The sequence below is a fragment of the Pelecanus crispus genome, chromosome 3 (genome assembly GCF_030463565.1).
Source record: "Pelecanus crispus isolate bPelCri1 chromosome 3, bPelCri1.pri, whole genome shotgun sequence".
Classification (NCBI taxonomy): Eukaryota; Metazoa; Chordata; class Aves; order Pelecaniformes; family Pelecanidae; genus Pelecanus; species Pelecanus crispus.
In genome coordinates this window covers 131306781-131321144 of record NC_134645.1, presented here as the reverse complement: position 1 = coordinate 131321144, position 14364 = coordinate 131306781, and the positions used below count along the sequence as shown (strand labels likewise).

At 55.4% G+C, this 14364-nt stretch overlaps 1 protein-coding gene across 1 annotated transcript; it reads left to right on the top strand.

Annotated features, from left to right (window-relative positions):
• Positions 1–2702: 2702 nt before the first annotated feature.
• DNAJC27 (DnaJ heat shock protein family (Hsp40) member C27) lies at positions 2703–11922 on the top strand. The gene is made up of 7 exons (XM_075708053.1): positions 2703–2789; positions 4238–4320; positions 5446–5515; positions 8341–8505; positions 9322–9444; positions 10000–10160; positions 11790–11922. The coding sequence occupies exons 1-7, from the start codon at positions 2703–2705 to the stop codon at positions 11920–11922; spliced, it is 822 nt and encodes a 273-aa protein (XP_075564168.1).
• Positions 11923–14364: the final 2442 nt, after the last annotated feature.

Sequence of the window (14364 nt, the reverse complement as noted above, 5' to 3'; positions counted from 1 at the left end):
GGGAGATGCCCCATCCCTGGCAACATCCCAGGCCAGGTTGGACGGGGCTCTGAGCACCCTGCTCTGGTTGAAGCTGTCCCTGCTCACTGCAGGGGTTGGGCTGGGTGGCCTCTAAAGGTCCCTTCCAATCCAAAGCATTCTGTGATTCTATGAAGAAGCTGTGCTCTGCTTCCTACCTGCCCAATAGCCATGCTCGTGCAAGTCTTTGCACTCCCAGATATTAAGTCTAGCCCTGTATTAGTGAATTACTGGATTTGCTGTCATTATGACCTGGATAATTGCACTACTGATCTGTATTTATTACGGTACCGTTATTTAGAGATAAATCGTTTATCCCTAAAGCTGCTGGTCTGATGTCTGTTACCATCTCCTGAACCTATCAGTCAGCAGGGCTGCCCTAAGCCCTCACGCTGTCCAGACTCGGTGAAGAAGTTGGCACGGCGCTTCCCTATCCCCCTCGTGCTCCTGGCCAGGCATGGAGGGGCTCCGTTCCTCCCAACCCAGAGAAAACCCCACGGAGGGCTTTCTATCTGGTAGCAAAACAAAGAGGAAATAAGTGACCTTCTTTCTTTCTCCTCTTTTCCAAATAAACTAAAGGACACGCTTGGCCGAGGATGAAACCCCCCAGAAAAAAAACCCAACCTCATCTCTCTCCTGCCGCTGGGATGAGGGCAGGGCAGCGCTTGCCTCCTGCATGGCAGTGGGAATTACAAGCCCATTCCTACGCTGCTACGGAGCAAGTAGGATCCCTCACAGCTCCAAGGCAAGGAGCTGCCCGGAGATGTCCCCACTGGCAGCTCAAAGAGGAAGGGCTGAATTCACCAAATCAGCTGCCAGATGGATTTGTAAGAAGCAGTAACACCCATATGACCAGGAGTGTCTGTACACGGATGCATAGGACCAGCGGAGGAAGGGTTAAAGGAATCAGCTTAAATCGGTGCAGAGATGTGTGCCTGGTTTCATCGAGCAGCCAGACAGCAGGAAGATGAAGAACAAAATGAAGACAACAAAGAAGAACAAAGCTAAAGGTGACATGAAGATGAAGAACAGAGCTGGAGCCATAAAACACCCAGAGATGGAGAATGGCAGGACTCGTTTGCCAAAGATTTATGAGACCAGATAACAAGGCAGAAGATCCCAAACAGCCTGTAACAGACCTGTCAAAAAGCAGCTCCTCATTGCTTCTCGAGGACTCAACAGCCAGCGGCCCTAGTCCATAGCACACGCTAGTGACCTCCGCCACACCCCCAAGCACCCACTTCTGCCACCCCAACTTCCAGACCGGGCCTCTCGCCAGCCAGACATGTTCTCCCGGCAGGATGTGGCGGGGAGGGTCACAGGATCCCTAAGTTCAGGGTATCTCAGCTGAGGAAACCCCTTCCCATGTCCATCTCTTCTGACGGCGAAGTCCCCAGAGAGCCAAGAGATGCTCAAACCACGTGGGCCCTGCCTGAGGATCTCCTTGCCAAGAGGTGGCTGTGACCCCCCTGGGAAGAGGGCCTCAAAACCCCCAGCCGTGTGTCCCCTCCTGGTACCTTGTCTTCGAGGCATGATGCAAAGGTTTCCCTTCTTGACAGGATCTTGCTAGGCTACAGGGAGCAAATAAGGACATTATTTACTACGAGGGTCCCCACAGATGGCCCTGCCCCAGGCTAGCCCCTGTGCAGGGATGGACCCCTCTACTCAGACCCCGTGGGCCGTGTCCCCGGGTGCCACAGGGTCACTGCCAGCTCTGGTGTCACCTAAGGCCACCCGCCTCAGCAACCAGCAACACCCTCCCCTCAAGAAACTATCTCACATGGGGTCTGTCCTCGAGGAGTGTCCATTTCCACCCCCAAGAACTGATTCAACACCGACCCCAACAGCTCCTACCCAAGACCAAGCCAGTATCTTCCATCCAAACCCCCCCAAAAAGGTAGTGAGCTGCATCCCACCCAACCTCCCCAGCTCAGCTTATTCTTAATCCTGTAGGGACCCAGCTGGAACAAGAGAGCAAGCTCCCAGGCTGTGGGGAAACACCTCCCCATGGCCATGCAGCAGGTCATGGGGCACAGGAGGGGTTAACCCCCAGCTGCTCTACCTGGAGCTCTCCAGGGCCACACAGACCCTCACAGCTCGGCCCACAAGGACAGCAGGATGGCCTGGGAGCACCCAGGAGCGGGCAGGGCAATACGATGCCACACGGTGCTGCTTTCGAGCCCCTGGAGATGCTGGGACAGGGCAGTGGACGTCCCGATGAAAGCAGTTGCAGAGGGCAGGCCCTGCCAGAGGTGAGCAGGCTGCCGCTCTCCCTCTGCTCCCCGGGGAGGCCAAGGGGACCTGGGCCCAGGCCCGTCCCCTCCCCACTGCCCCTCACTGCCGATCCCAGGGCAGGCAGGGGACACGGCCCAGGCCTGTCCCCTCACTGTCGACCCCCAGGGCGGACTGGGGCCCGGGCCCGGACCCGGGCCTGTCCCCTCCCCACCGCCCCTCACTGCCCGCCCCCACGGGACGGTAACGGCTCCCCTCATCTCGCCAGATCTCGCGAGACCTTCGGGCCGAGGCAGTCGGGAGAGGGGAAGTCTCGCGAGAACTGAGGCGCAGGGCGGTGAGGCGGCGCCGGCCCCGCCGTGCTCCCTCCTTCCCTCCGTCCGTCCCTCCGTCCCTCCCTCCTTCCGCCGCCTCAACCGGGCCCGGCCCGGCCCGCACCGGCCCGGCCCGCCATGGAGGCGAATCCGCCGAAGCGGAAGGAGACGCGCAAGTCGCTGAGGATTAAAGTCATCTCCATGGGCAACGCGGAGGTGGGCAAGGTGAGGCGTTGCGATTGGCGGGCGGGCGGTGGCGGGCAGTACAGCTAGCCAATAGAGAGCCGGGTGCAGGTGGCCGCGCTGCTAGAGAGGCCGCGGATTGGTGGCTGTGCCGGCTAGCGAGACCCAATCAGAAGCCGGCCGGCTTGTGCGGTGCGAAGTGGGAGGGTGGGGCGAGTGGAGGATTGACAGCTGTGTGGGCGTGGCCGCGCATGGGTAACGCCGGTTTTTATTGGCTGCGTGGCAAGGGGCGGAGTCTGAGGGGCGGGGCGTGCGGCGGGTGTCATGGCGGCGCCCGCGGCCTCTGCTGTCAGCGGCCTCTTCTCTGCCGGGGCTCCTCCGTACCGGCCGCCCCGGGGCAGGCCTGGTGCCGGGCCCTCTGCGCCGGCCGCTCCGCCCCTCTCCGCCCCGGCACGGGGGGGCGGTGGGCAGGGCCCGGCCCGTGGTCCCGCTCGGGGCCTGCCCCACAGGCCCACCGCAGCGTTCCCCGCTCTGTGGGCCGGGTCCCTCCGTGACCCGGCTGCTGAGGAGCACCCGTTCGCGTGTCCACCTCCTTCAGGGGGAGCCCGCATGACCGTGCTCCGGCCGCAGATACCGTAGTGCAGCGCCCGAGGGCAACAAGTGTGGGTCCGGCCCTTAGTGCCTTCCTCAAAGGCACTTGGAGGTTGCTGGGGGAGTCCCAGCCCTCCCAGGTTCGGCTTTAGTCAGGGTTTCCTCAGGAGCTCCCCTTCGTCCTGCTCTGGTGAATGAGTCAGCTCTTCTCCAGGATGTTATTTCATCTCCCAGCCAGGTTCTGTTCTCAAGTGCTGCCCTTTTGTGTTTGCTAAATAAATGTAGTCGTGTCAAGCTGCTGACAGCACGAGGGCTCCCTTGGGGCAGGCAAATGCCTCACTGATAGCAAGAAAATCCAGAAGGATCTTGCAGGACAGAGTGAGTGGGCAAAGAGGTAGCAGGTGACATTTATCCTTATGGCATTTATCTCTGTGGCTGACAGCAACCCACTCCTCTGCTCTCCATAAACAGTATCTCTGCCAGTCGGGCAGAACCGGGGCTGGGGGACCTGGTGTGACCCTGAATGTGCTTCTTGTGCTGCCTGCTCAGGCTGCCAAAATGTTCTTCGTGGCTTTTTGAGGAGCTAACTGTCCCCCAGGCCTCTGAACACACAGCTCCTTCAGGCTGGATAAATCAGTTTCTTGGCATTCCAATCTCCAAATGGGTAAGGAATAACTGACACCCAGTGACTTCTCCTTCTTTTTGCAGAAAGAAAACTGCTCCTGGCAAAGATTGGTGCATTGTTTGTGGGTTAATTAGTTGGTTTAGGGACTTAAGGTAGAGTTGATGTCTCTGCAGCCATCCAGCTGGCTGGGGGCTGTCGGCGAATTCCATGTTAACACAAATATTACGGTGTACAGTGCCCTCCTGCTGAGCTTCTCTGTTTTCCTTTCTCCCAGAGCTGCATTATAAAGCGTTATTGTGAGAAGAGGTTCGTTCCCAAATACCTGGCGACTATTGGTATCGACTATGGCGTCACAAAGTAAGTACCTTTGCGGTGAGGAGCCACAAGTGCTGGGAGAGTGGGATGAGCTGCGTGGTTGCAGATGCCTGGGCGAGGTGTCTGCTGCGACGGGCGCTGGTCTCTGCAGGGGCAGAGGGAAGAGGTGCAATGGGGCTGTCCCACCTCCCGCTGCTCCTGCGTGACCGCACTGCCCTGAGCCAGGTGTGCTTGGCTCTGCTGAGGCTGCTTAGTTTCCTGGCGTAATTGCATTTTTGCTTTAATCATAAGAGAATCCGCATAATCTGCCTTCCTCTGGTAGCATAGCTCTTATTACATGCAGAGCTGGTGGTATCTTCCTTGTCTGACCAGCTCTAGGGGCAGTTTTCTGGCCATTAAACGCCAGCACTCGTAACCTCTTACTGTTTTTTCTGTCCCCAATCGCCCAGCTCTTCCTCTGCAGAGGGCTGGCAGAGATAAGGGGTGTTCCTGTGGGGGCACAGCCTGCACGAGGGCTGAAGCGGAGCCTTCTCAAGCAGCCCTCCTGGGCTGCATCAAAAGAAGCGTAGTCAGCAGGCCGAGGGAGGGGATTCTGCCTCTCTGCTCTGCTCTGCTAAGACCTCATCTGGAGCCCTGCATCCAGCTCTGGGGCCCTCAGCACAAGAAGGACATGGACCTGCTGGAGTGGGTCCAGAGGAGGCCACCAAAATGATCCGAGGGCTGGAGCAGCTCTGCTCTGAGGCCAGGCTGGGAGAGCTGGGCTTGTGCAGCCTGGGGAAGAGAAGGCTGCGGGGAGACCTTCCTGCGGCCCTGCACTGCTGGAAGGGGGCCTACAGGAAGGATGGGGACAATTTTTTTAGCAAGGCCTGTTGTGACAGGACAAGGAGTAATGGATTTAAACTAAAGAATAGATTTAGACTGGATATAAGGAAGAAATTGTTTACAATGAGGCTGGTGAAGCACTGGAACGGTGGAAAAGGTTGCCCAGAGAGGTGGGAGATGCCCCATCCCTGGAAACATTCCAGGCCAGGTTGGATGGGGCTCTGAGCACCCTGCTCTGGTTGAAGCTGTCCCTGCTCACTGCAGGGGGTTGGGCTGGGTGGGCTCTAAAGGTCCCTTCCCACCCAAACCATTCTATGATTCTATGATTTCCCACTTCTCTTTCAGAGTGCAGGTCAGAGACCGAGAGATCAAGGTGAACATCTTTGACATGGCGGGGCACCCGTTCTTCTACGAGGTAAGGCAGACCCGGCGCCAGGCAGCACGCCGCAGCGCTGCCCTCAGCCAACCCATCTCAGAAGCGTTTGGCACCCATCAGCTTTCCTCAGATCTGCCTGAAATTGTGTTTGGAGGGTGGGAAACTTGAAACTACATTTCTTACGCGCTTCCTCCACTACAGTACACCCCCTTCTTTCCCGCCACAAACACCTAAAGCAGGCCAGCACTGGAAACCCTTGCTGCCTCTCTGTGAGCAGTGACTCCCTGCTGCTAGGGGTTGCCGAATCCAGGAACCAGACGGAGGTGGGGCTGCCACAGCGCCGTACTCCAAGGTCCAACCCGTAGCGAGGCCAAGTGCGTATCCCTGGCAGGCACACACAGGCACGCCGATACAAGACGTACATACGTAGACACGTGCGCAGATCAACACAGACAGAAACGGCCGGCACTGGCGCAGACAGTGCCCCTGGCCTCATCCTGCTCTCTCTAGCTGATCAGGAGAAGGAAAACAAAGCTATTAAATCTGGAACCTATAAAGCCGCAAACAACTCTGATGGAAAGAATAACCCAACAACTTGCTCATAAACCACGAGTGTAAGGTTTGACTGTGCTACCACTCGTGTTGCTAGCCCTGTTTCAAAGAGTCTCCTTGTGCTTATGAATCTGCCCATCTTGAGGTTAAATTTACTCAGGTTGGAAGGTTTTTGGAGCTTGTCTCGGGCCTTTGTAGCATACTGGCATCCTAATCCATGACCAAAGTGCTGTAAAACATTTGCAGTTGGACTAGATGATCCTTGTAGGTCCGTTTCAACTGAAATACTCTATTCTGTTCTGTTCTGTTCCATTCTAAAATGATTCGCTATGCAAGTAATAAACAGTACTATTTACAAAAAGGATAAAACTTTAGGATTTGAACACATAGACTACAGCATCCATTTTGGAGAGCTGGCACAAAGGAGTGATTGTGCTCACTGCTGATCACATTTATTTTAAATTATAAACAAAGTAATAAAGGGGATCCAGAAGTGGAAGAAAGGAACATTAAATGTTTATCCAGTATAATCCTGTTGTTTTAACAGTGTAATGCATACTAATTCTTAATTTTAAATATACTGTTGATGCTTGGCAAAGCATCATCCTGTGACTAATAAAAATGTATAGAATGTTAGGAAAGAGCAGTTTATTTACTGCTGTATTTATTGCTGTATTTAACATTGGTGCGGCCTCACCTTGAGTACTGTGTGCAGTTCTGGGCCCCATAATTTAAGAGGGATGTGAAGGTCCTTGAATGTGTCCAGAGGAGGGCAACCAAGCTGGACAAGAGACCAACACCCACCTCCCTGCCCCCTCCTGTCAGGAGCTGCAGAGCGATCAGGTCTCCCCTCAGCCTCCTCTTCTCCAGGCTGAACACCCCCAGCTCCCTCAGCCGCTCCCCACCAGCCCTGTGCTCCAGACCCTTCCCCAGCTCCGCTGCCCTTCCCTGGACACGCCCCAGCACCCCAATGTCCTTCTTGGAGTGAGGGGCCCTAAACTGGACACAGCATTCCAGGTGCAGCCTCGCCAGCACCGAGCACAGGGGGACGATCCCTGCCCTGCTCCTGCTGGCCACACTATTCCTGACACAAGCCAGGATGCTGTTGGCCTCCTTGGCCACCTGGGCACACTGCTGGCTCATGTTCAGCCGCTGTCGACCAACACCCCCAGGTCCTTTTCGGCCAGGCAGCTTTCCAGCCACTGTTCCCCAAGCCTGCAGCGTTGCATGGAGTTGTTGTGACCCAAGTGCAGGACCCGGCACTTGGCCTTATTGAACCTCACACAGTTGGCCTCGGCCCATGGGTCCAGCCTGGCCAGGTCCCTCTGCAGGGCCTTCCTAGCCTCCAGCAGATCGACACTCCCACCCAGTTTGGTGTCATCTGCAAACTCACTGAGGGTGCACTCAATCCCCTCATCCAGATCGTTGATAAAGATATTAAACAAGGCTGGCCCCAAAACAGAGCCCTGGGGAACACCGCTCGTGACCGGTCGCCAACTGGATTTAAGCCCATTCACCACAACTCTCTGGGCTCAGCCACCCAGCCAGCTTTTATCCAGTGATGGTTCAAAGCTGTGCCAGGGGAGGTTCAGACTTGACATTTGGAAGCATTTCTTTACCAAGAGGATGGTCAAACCCTAGAGCAGGTTTTCTGGAGAGGTGGTCGATGCCCCAAGTCTGTCAGTGTTTAAGAGACATTTGGGCAGTGCCCTTAATATCATGCTGTAACTTGTTAGCCCTGAATTGGGCAGGCAGTTGGACTAGATGATCCTTGAAGGTCCCTTCCAACTGAACTATTCTATTCTATTCTAATATCTGTCCTTTAGCTGACCTTAGACCCTCATCCAGCAGCTGTCCTGGGGATCTTTGTTCTCCCCAGTTGCTGGCACTGAGCGTACGAGCCCTGGAGGCTGCAGCCCCCTTCAGCTGCTTGCTCTGCCCTGCTGCCTCACACACAGGGAAACGCACACGTGCAAATGGGTCTCTTGGTTGACTTCCAGAACTTCCAGTCTCCCCAGGAGCTGGTCTGACACATTCCGCCATTGTGCTTCTGTGCTTTTCTGTGTATGTGTGGAGAAGCATCTTTTATGGGCTGCTCGCTTTCTTGTGATGGGCCTGGGGGCAGTGTGGTCAGGTTATTATTTGGGTTCCTCCATCTGTCCTTTTTCTGTGATCTTCTGTTTGTGTGTGGATAAGGTTTTAATCACAGAATCTAAGAGGTGCCAGGTAAATGGTGATCCCCCAGATCTGCCAGGCCGTGTGCTCTCAGCCTGGCTGTCGCTGATGCTAGTGCCTTGCCTTTGTCCCCGCAGGTGAGGAACGAGTTTTACAAGGACACACAGGGGGTCATCCTGGTCTACGACGTCGGACAAAAGGAGTCTTTCGATGCGCTGGACGCGTGGCTGGCTGAGATGAAGCAGGAGCTGGGCCCTCACGGGAACATGGAGAACATTGTCTTCGTTGTCTGTGCGAACAAGGTGGGCTGCAGTGCGGTCCCAATCTCTGGCTCTTGGGGCTCATTCTGTTCCCAGCCTGAGCCCAAGTTGTTGAGCTCCAGCTGCAGCAAGGGAAATGTTGTTAGGTTGTAGGGAAGACTTTCTAAGAGCCAGATCTGTGTGTGAGGAGCACTGGAGACCGCATTTCAATGGGGTTTTGAGAATGTGGTGGCCATGCAGCAGTCAGGAAGGGATCCAAGTAGAGGTGACATCGTTTCTGGACTAGATAAACTCCCAAAGGCCTTTTCACTTGAATTTTCTGTGCTTTCTTTCCACGCTGCCTCCATCCCTTCAGGATAAGCAAACAGCCTCTCCAACCAGACATGCTCCTTATTAGATCATAGAATCATAGAATCATAGAATCATCTAGGTTGGAAAAGACCTTTAAGATCATCCAGTCCAACCATTAACCTACACTACCAAGCCCACTCTAGACTAATCAAGGGTAGACCAGACTAAACCATATCCCGAAGTGCCACATCTACCCGTTTTTTAAACGCCTCCAGGGATGGTGACTCCACCACCTCTCTGGGCAGCCTGTTCCAATGCCTGACCACCCTTTCCGTAAAGAAATTTTTCCTAATTTCCAGTCTAAACCTCCCCTGGCGCAGCTTAAGCCCATTTCCTCTTGCCCTATCGCTAGCTACTTGGGAGAAGAGACCAACACCCACCTCACTACAACCTCCTTTCAGGTAGTTGTAGAGAGCGATGTAGATGATCGGCCTTGGAGCTGTGTTCCTCCAGCTGCCACTGCAGACCCTGGCTGAGCTCTGATCTCTGCCTTTTCTCCTGGTCTAGATCGACTGCACGAAGCACCGCAGTGTGGATGAAAGCGAGGGGCGGCTCTGGGCAGAGAGCCGGGGCTTTCTGTACTTTGAGACATCGGCACAAACAGGAGAAGGAATTAACGAGATGTTTCAGGTGAGGTATAGTGGAGGTGGTGAGGGCACAGACACCACACTGAGCCAGGATTTGATGGCAGAATGTCTCCTGAACTGCCTGGATCCCACAAAATCTGTTGGCCCTCTGCCCCAGAGGTGTCTTCCCAGTGAAATGTCGCCCTGAGAAAGCCGTAGCTGTTTAGCTCAGGATCACTTATTGGTCCTCCCAGTCCTGAGCTGGCCCTAGCATTGCATTGCTCAAAGCTGATGATCCCTCTTGCTGCTCTGGGAACACGAAGCAGGGTTGCCCACGTCAGGTCTAGCACTGAGCTGAAGTGGGTTTGAGATAAATGTGGGGCCTGGCCGCCTCCTCAGTCTGTCCCATGGTCTTTGCAGGGGCTGGATCCCCCCGAGAGTGGGGTATCTCAGCCCCCCACAGCCCAGGCAGTGGGGAGTGAACATTCAGCAGTGGTGCAAATGCTCCCCCGTGCTTCGGAGGATGAGCCCACAGCCAGCGAGGGCAGTGGGGTCTCCTATGCACTGCCAGCGCCTTTGGGGACCATTCCTTCCTGCTAACTCCTCCCTGTGTCCACAGACTTTCTACTCCGCCATCATTGACCTGTGTGACAACGGTGGGAAGCGCCCTCCTTCCAGCATGGGGGTTGGCTTCACCAAAGAGCAGGCAGATGCCATTCGCAGGATCCGCAACAGCAAGGACAGCTGGGACATGCTGGCGGTCAAACCCGGAGCCACAAGGTGAGGGAAACTTCAGCATTTGCCTGCCTGGCTGTAATCTTTCTCACCTGGCAGGCTGGTTGCATCTGTGACCTTTTATCAACCTGCCTGTTGATAAGCTCAGCTTGGTTTATAGAGCAGCTGGGCACACATATCTAGCCACAAAATTGAGGCAATGCAAAAGAAACCCTCAGTCCTGAGCACCAAATTTCCCCTTTTAACAGACAAGCCAGGCTGCAGGCAAGGGAGGAGTGATGAACGTGAGAACTTCAGCCCTGTCAGCTGCCTGGCCCTGCATCCTGCCTCCAGACTGAGCCGTCTCTGGTCGCTCGCTTGCCAGACGTGTTTGGAGTGGCTCTGAACTTTACTTTCCTTGCTCTCCAGGTCTGGAGAAGCTTTCAGGCTGCTGTAAGGCTGCTGCCCACATTATCAAAAAGGGATTGATGTTACAGCTCTTCCACCTGGAAATGGTACTTCCACAAGACAAGGACAAGGACAGGACAAGGAATAATGGATTTAAACTAAAGAAGAATAGATTTAGACTGGATATAAGGAAGAAATTTTTTACAATGAGGGTGGTCAAGCACTGGCACAGGTTGCCCAGAGAGGTAGTGGAGGCCCCATCCCTGGAAACACTCCAGGTCAGGCTGGACGGGGCTCTGAGCACCCTGATCTGGTTGAAGCTGTCCCTGCTCACTGCAGGGGGTTGGGCTGGGTGGCCTCTAAAGGTCCCTTCCCACCCAAACCATTCTGTGATTTTGTGATTCTAAGACAAGCTTTCTCTTGTCTTCCTCAGAGGACCTCTAGTCAGGTGGAATTGGTCATTGCCTGTGTAAGAGGTTGGATGTTGAATCTCCCAGTTTTGCTGTATGACTTGGGCAGCTAAAACAAGCTCCCAGAGCTATGCCTTCGTTTCTTCTCTCTGAAACATGAGGACCACCCTTTTGTACTCCTTATGGAGGGGCTGGAGAGTAGATTTTTGGATAACACATACCATTCAGGACTCGTACGTCCTCCCGTTGGCTCCCTGAAATGTAGGTGTTGAGCCTAACCCCTCCTCCAGCTCGCTTTCATCCACAGGGAGAGATCAGCAGCTCTGCAGGGCAGTTTGTGCTGCCATCGCCGGCACGGACGGACTCACCTCCCTCAGGAGGTGCCCCCCTCTCTCCCAGCCTGCAGCTGGAGTCGAGATGTCTGCCTTGGACCAGACACCCAAGGCTTAAAGGGCTGAAGTGATGTGCAGTGCCTTCACCCGGAGCGCGTAGGCGGTTTGATGTGAAGCTGAGTCAGGGTGCGTGTGCCCCCGCGCTGTCTCCCAGCTTTCTGCTCTCATGGTGCCAGAGACTCAGCACGCCGAGGCACGTGTCGCAGGCACGTGTCTGGCATGATGGGAGCGTTAGTGCTGGCACAGTCCCGTGGTGGAGAGGGTGTATCTGCCCCAGGAGAGGGGTTCTCCCCCTCCTCCCACCCCAAGAAGTGCCCTGTGTGCTTTTCTTCAGCTTTTTCTCCATAGCATTGCCTCCAAAGCCTGGAGGTCCTTAGTGCCAGCAAGGGAAGGGTTCAAAAGTGTCTACGCAGGGGTGTTTAGCACAGGGGGAGCTCCTGGCTCCTGTGTCGCGTGGGTCCTCTCACTCTTGTCGTGTCTCCTAGGGATGAAGTGAACAAAGCCTATCGGAAGCTGGCTGTGCTGCTCCACCCCGATAAGTGCGTGGCTCCCGGCAGCGAGGACGCCTTCAAAGCAGTAGTGAACGCCCGGACCGCGCTTCTCAAAAACATCAAGTAGGCAACAGAACCACTCAGAGCTGGAAACCTTCCCCTCCTCCCAGCTAGCTCCCAGGCAGCCGTACGGCCGTGGGGCACCCCTCTCCTCCTCACGCTTACCGCTGGCATGGACACACAGACGCTCCCAGCACCAGCCGTGGAAGCAGGACTGCGTCCGACCGTAGTGCGCTTGCGATGTGGTGGAAAAGGGCAGAGTGCTGAGGAGGGGAGAGGGACCCCAGAACCCTCCCTGCATCCGTGGCCCCAGGTCGTGGTTGGTCTAAGTGCTGAAAGCACTGAGGTCCCCATCTTCCCGGCTGTGTTATTCCCGTGGGAGTTACCAGTCGTGGACAGGTTTGGATGCGTGGCTCTAACCTGTGGATGCAGCGAGGACTGAGCTGAGATCTGACTCGAAAGCTGCTGCACCTGAAAGCATTGGTTTCATGGGTGGAGGATCCCCAGGAGGGGCAGTGGGTTGTCAGTCCTTCTGGGTTATCCTGGAGCCACCTCTGCAAGGCTGCCCGTGCTGAAAGCTGCACAGGCTGCCGAGCGCCGGGGCGGTTCAGCTCCTGGGTGAAAGCTGGCTCCTTCTACCTGACACCAGGCGATGCTGCTTTTGGCAGTGAGGAAAAGGGCGGGTTGCTTGAGGAAACCTCGCTGGTACTGCAGGGAGAAACTGGCTCCAAGAGTGTCCCAGTCTTCCCCGGCCTGTCCCCTTCCTCCCCAGGCCGTCACGGTGCCAAGAACAGTCCCTTCGGCAGGACTGGGGCTCTCCCCCGGGCACCCGCCTTCTCATCACAGCCCCGAGTCTCCTACCACCACCTCCTTCCACCTCCCTGAGCTCAACGCATCAGGAAGAGCCCCCAAGGCTGCAAGGCCCTCGAGCCATATGCTCCTTCTCTCCCAGCCCTCTGCTCACACCGCATTGGCAAGCTCTGGGGAGGTGCCACCAGCCCCTGGGGGGGATTGTCCTCGGCTGTGGGTGGCCCTGGCTACTTACAGGCAGGAGGAGGATGCTGACCCAAGGAGGAGGCAATTCGGCCCCCACCATGGCTTCCTGTCAGCTCTGCCCTTCCTCCCCTCAGCCAGCGTCGTCCCCCGAGCTTCGCCCGCACCGCAGAGCTGCGTGGGTGCCTGCGATCTGCCTGCGCGCTTGGCCCCGCCGCGCTCTCGGGTTCAGTGAGCAGTGGAGGGGCCGCGTTCTCCCCCAACCCTCTTTTCTCGCAGCAGCAACGCGTCGCCCTGCTTTGCTGGTTGTGTTACGGGTTGCCGATCAGCGGGTGGGTGCGGGTTGCTCCCTCCGAGTCACAGCCGCTGTTTCCTTTGAATGATCTTGTTGATTTAGAGGGGAGCGTTGCTGGTCACCCCAAAAAGCGTTTGCAGAGGCTTGGGATCTGGTTGTTGTGATCCTGAGCGGGGTCAGAGCCGTGATGGCTGCCAGGCTTTTAGGTGAGCCAAATGGGAGATCCCTTGGGGTCCCGTGGTTTTGTCAGGACCCAATTTTATTTCCTTGCTGCTGTATGAGCTTGGCAGGGAAGGACAGGACACTAAGCTACGAAATGGAAGCCACTGAGCGTGTGCGTGTGTGTGTGTGTGTATCCCTACCCCACCTCACAAGTATCCTGTTTAAAAGTGTTTTCTCCTATGGTCAGTGCAATATTTTTTTTTTTTCCCCCACTTCAAGGCAGCTTTTCTGTGTTTCCCCTTCAAAATATATCATAGATCAACAACAGATCCCTCCCTCTTTTTGGCAGCAAGCATTAAGGGACTTTAAAGCCAGTATCATTTTGCTCTTGCTCTGGTTTCTGGTGCTGGGTTGCTGGGAAGAAGAAGTAGGCTGTCCTGCTGGGAAGCACTTCTTGCTCCTCTGGTGTAGAAATAACCAAGGGCAGATGTTGCTACAAGAGGTTAATGTTTAAAATAACTGTTTTTTCTCTCCCAGATGTGTAGAAAGCTGGGCTGGGGGAGATCAGCAGGACAGGCATTGGAGCTGTGGCAAGTTACGCTGATGGGTTCTTGTTCCACACGTTTTATAACGCTGTGGAGTTCACTGGAAACCTCCCCACTTGTCTGGTGGAGCAAACCACTTAATTTTAGCTTCAAACCTATTTCTCTGTATTCTTTTTCCATCGAGGAAGGTAAATGATCCAGTTGCTGAATGGTGCACTTGGCTTTGGGGGTGAGATCTCAGTGCCTGGAGTAGTTTAAAGGCTTCCTCGGTTCCTGCTGCTCAGGGGCAATTCCACGTCTGTTGTGCCATGCCCGGTCCCTCCTCTTTGCTCCTCAGGTGACTGGCTGCCGGTTTTGGGGTTTCTCCTGTCTGTTTACCAAGCTGACCGGATGTTTGGAGACAATTACGCACGCATGTCACGTCTAGCGATGCCGGTGCCCTTCTAAGTTGTGTTATTTTTATAAATTAAAACCCCTCCTTTGGAACAAAGGAAGCCCTGTGAGCTGTCCTCCT

Coding starts and splice junctions, on each gene's coding strand:
- DNAJC27 (XM_075708053.1), top strand. CDS start 2,703: ATGGAGGCGAATCCGCCGAAGCGGAAGGAGACGCGCAAGTCGCTGAGG. Junction 8,506..9,321: donor TCGTTGTCTGTGCGAACAAG/GTGGGCTGCAGT, acceptor CTCCTGGTCTAG/ATCGACTGCACGAAGCACCG. Junction 9,445..9,999: donor GAATTAACGAGATGTTTCAG/GTGAGGTATAGT, acceptor CTGTGTCCACAG/ACTTTCTACTCCGCCATCAT.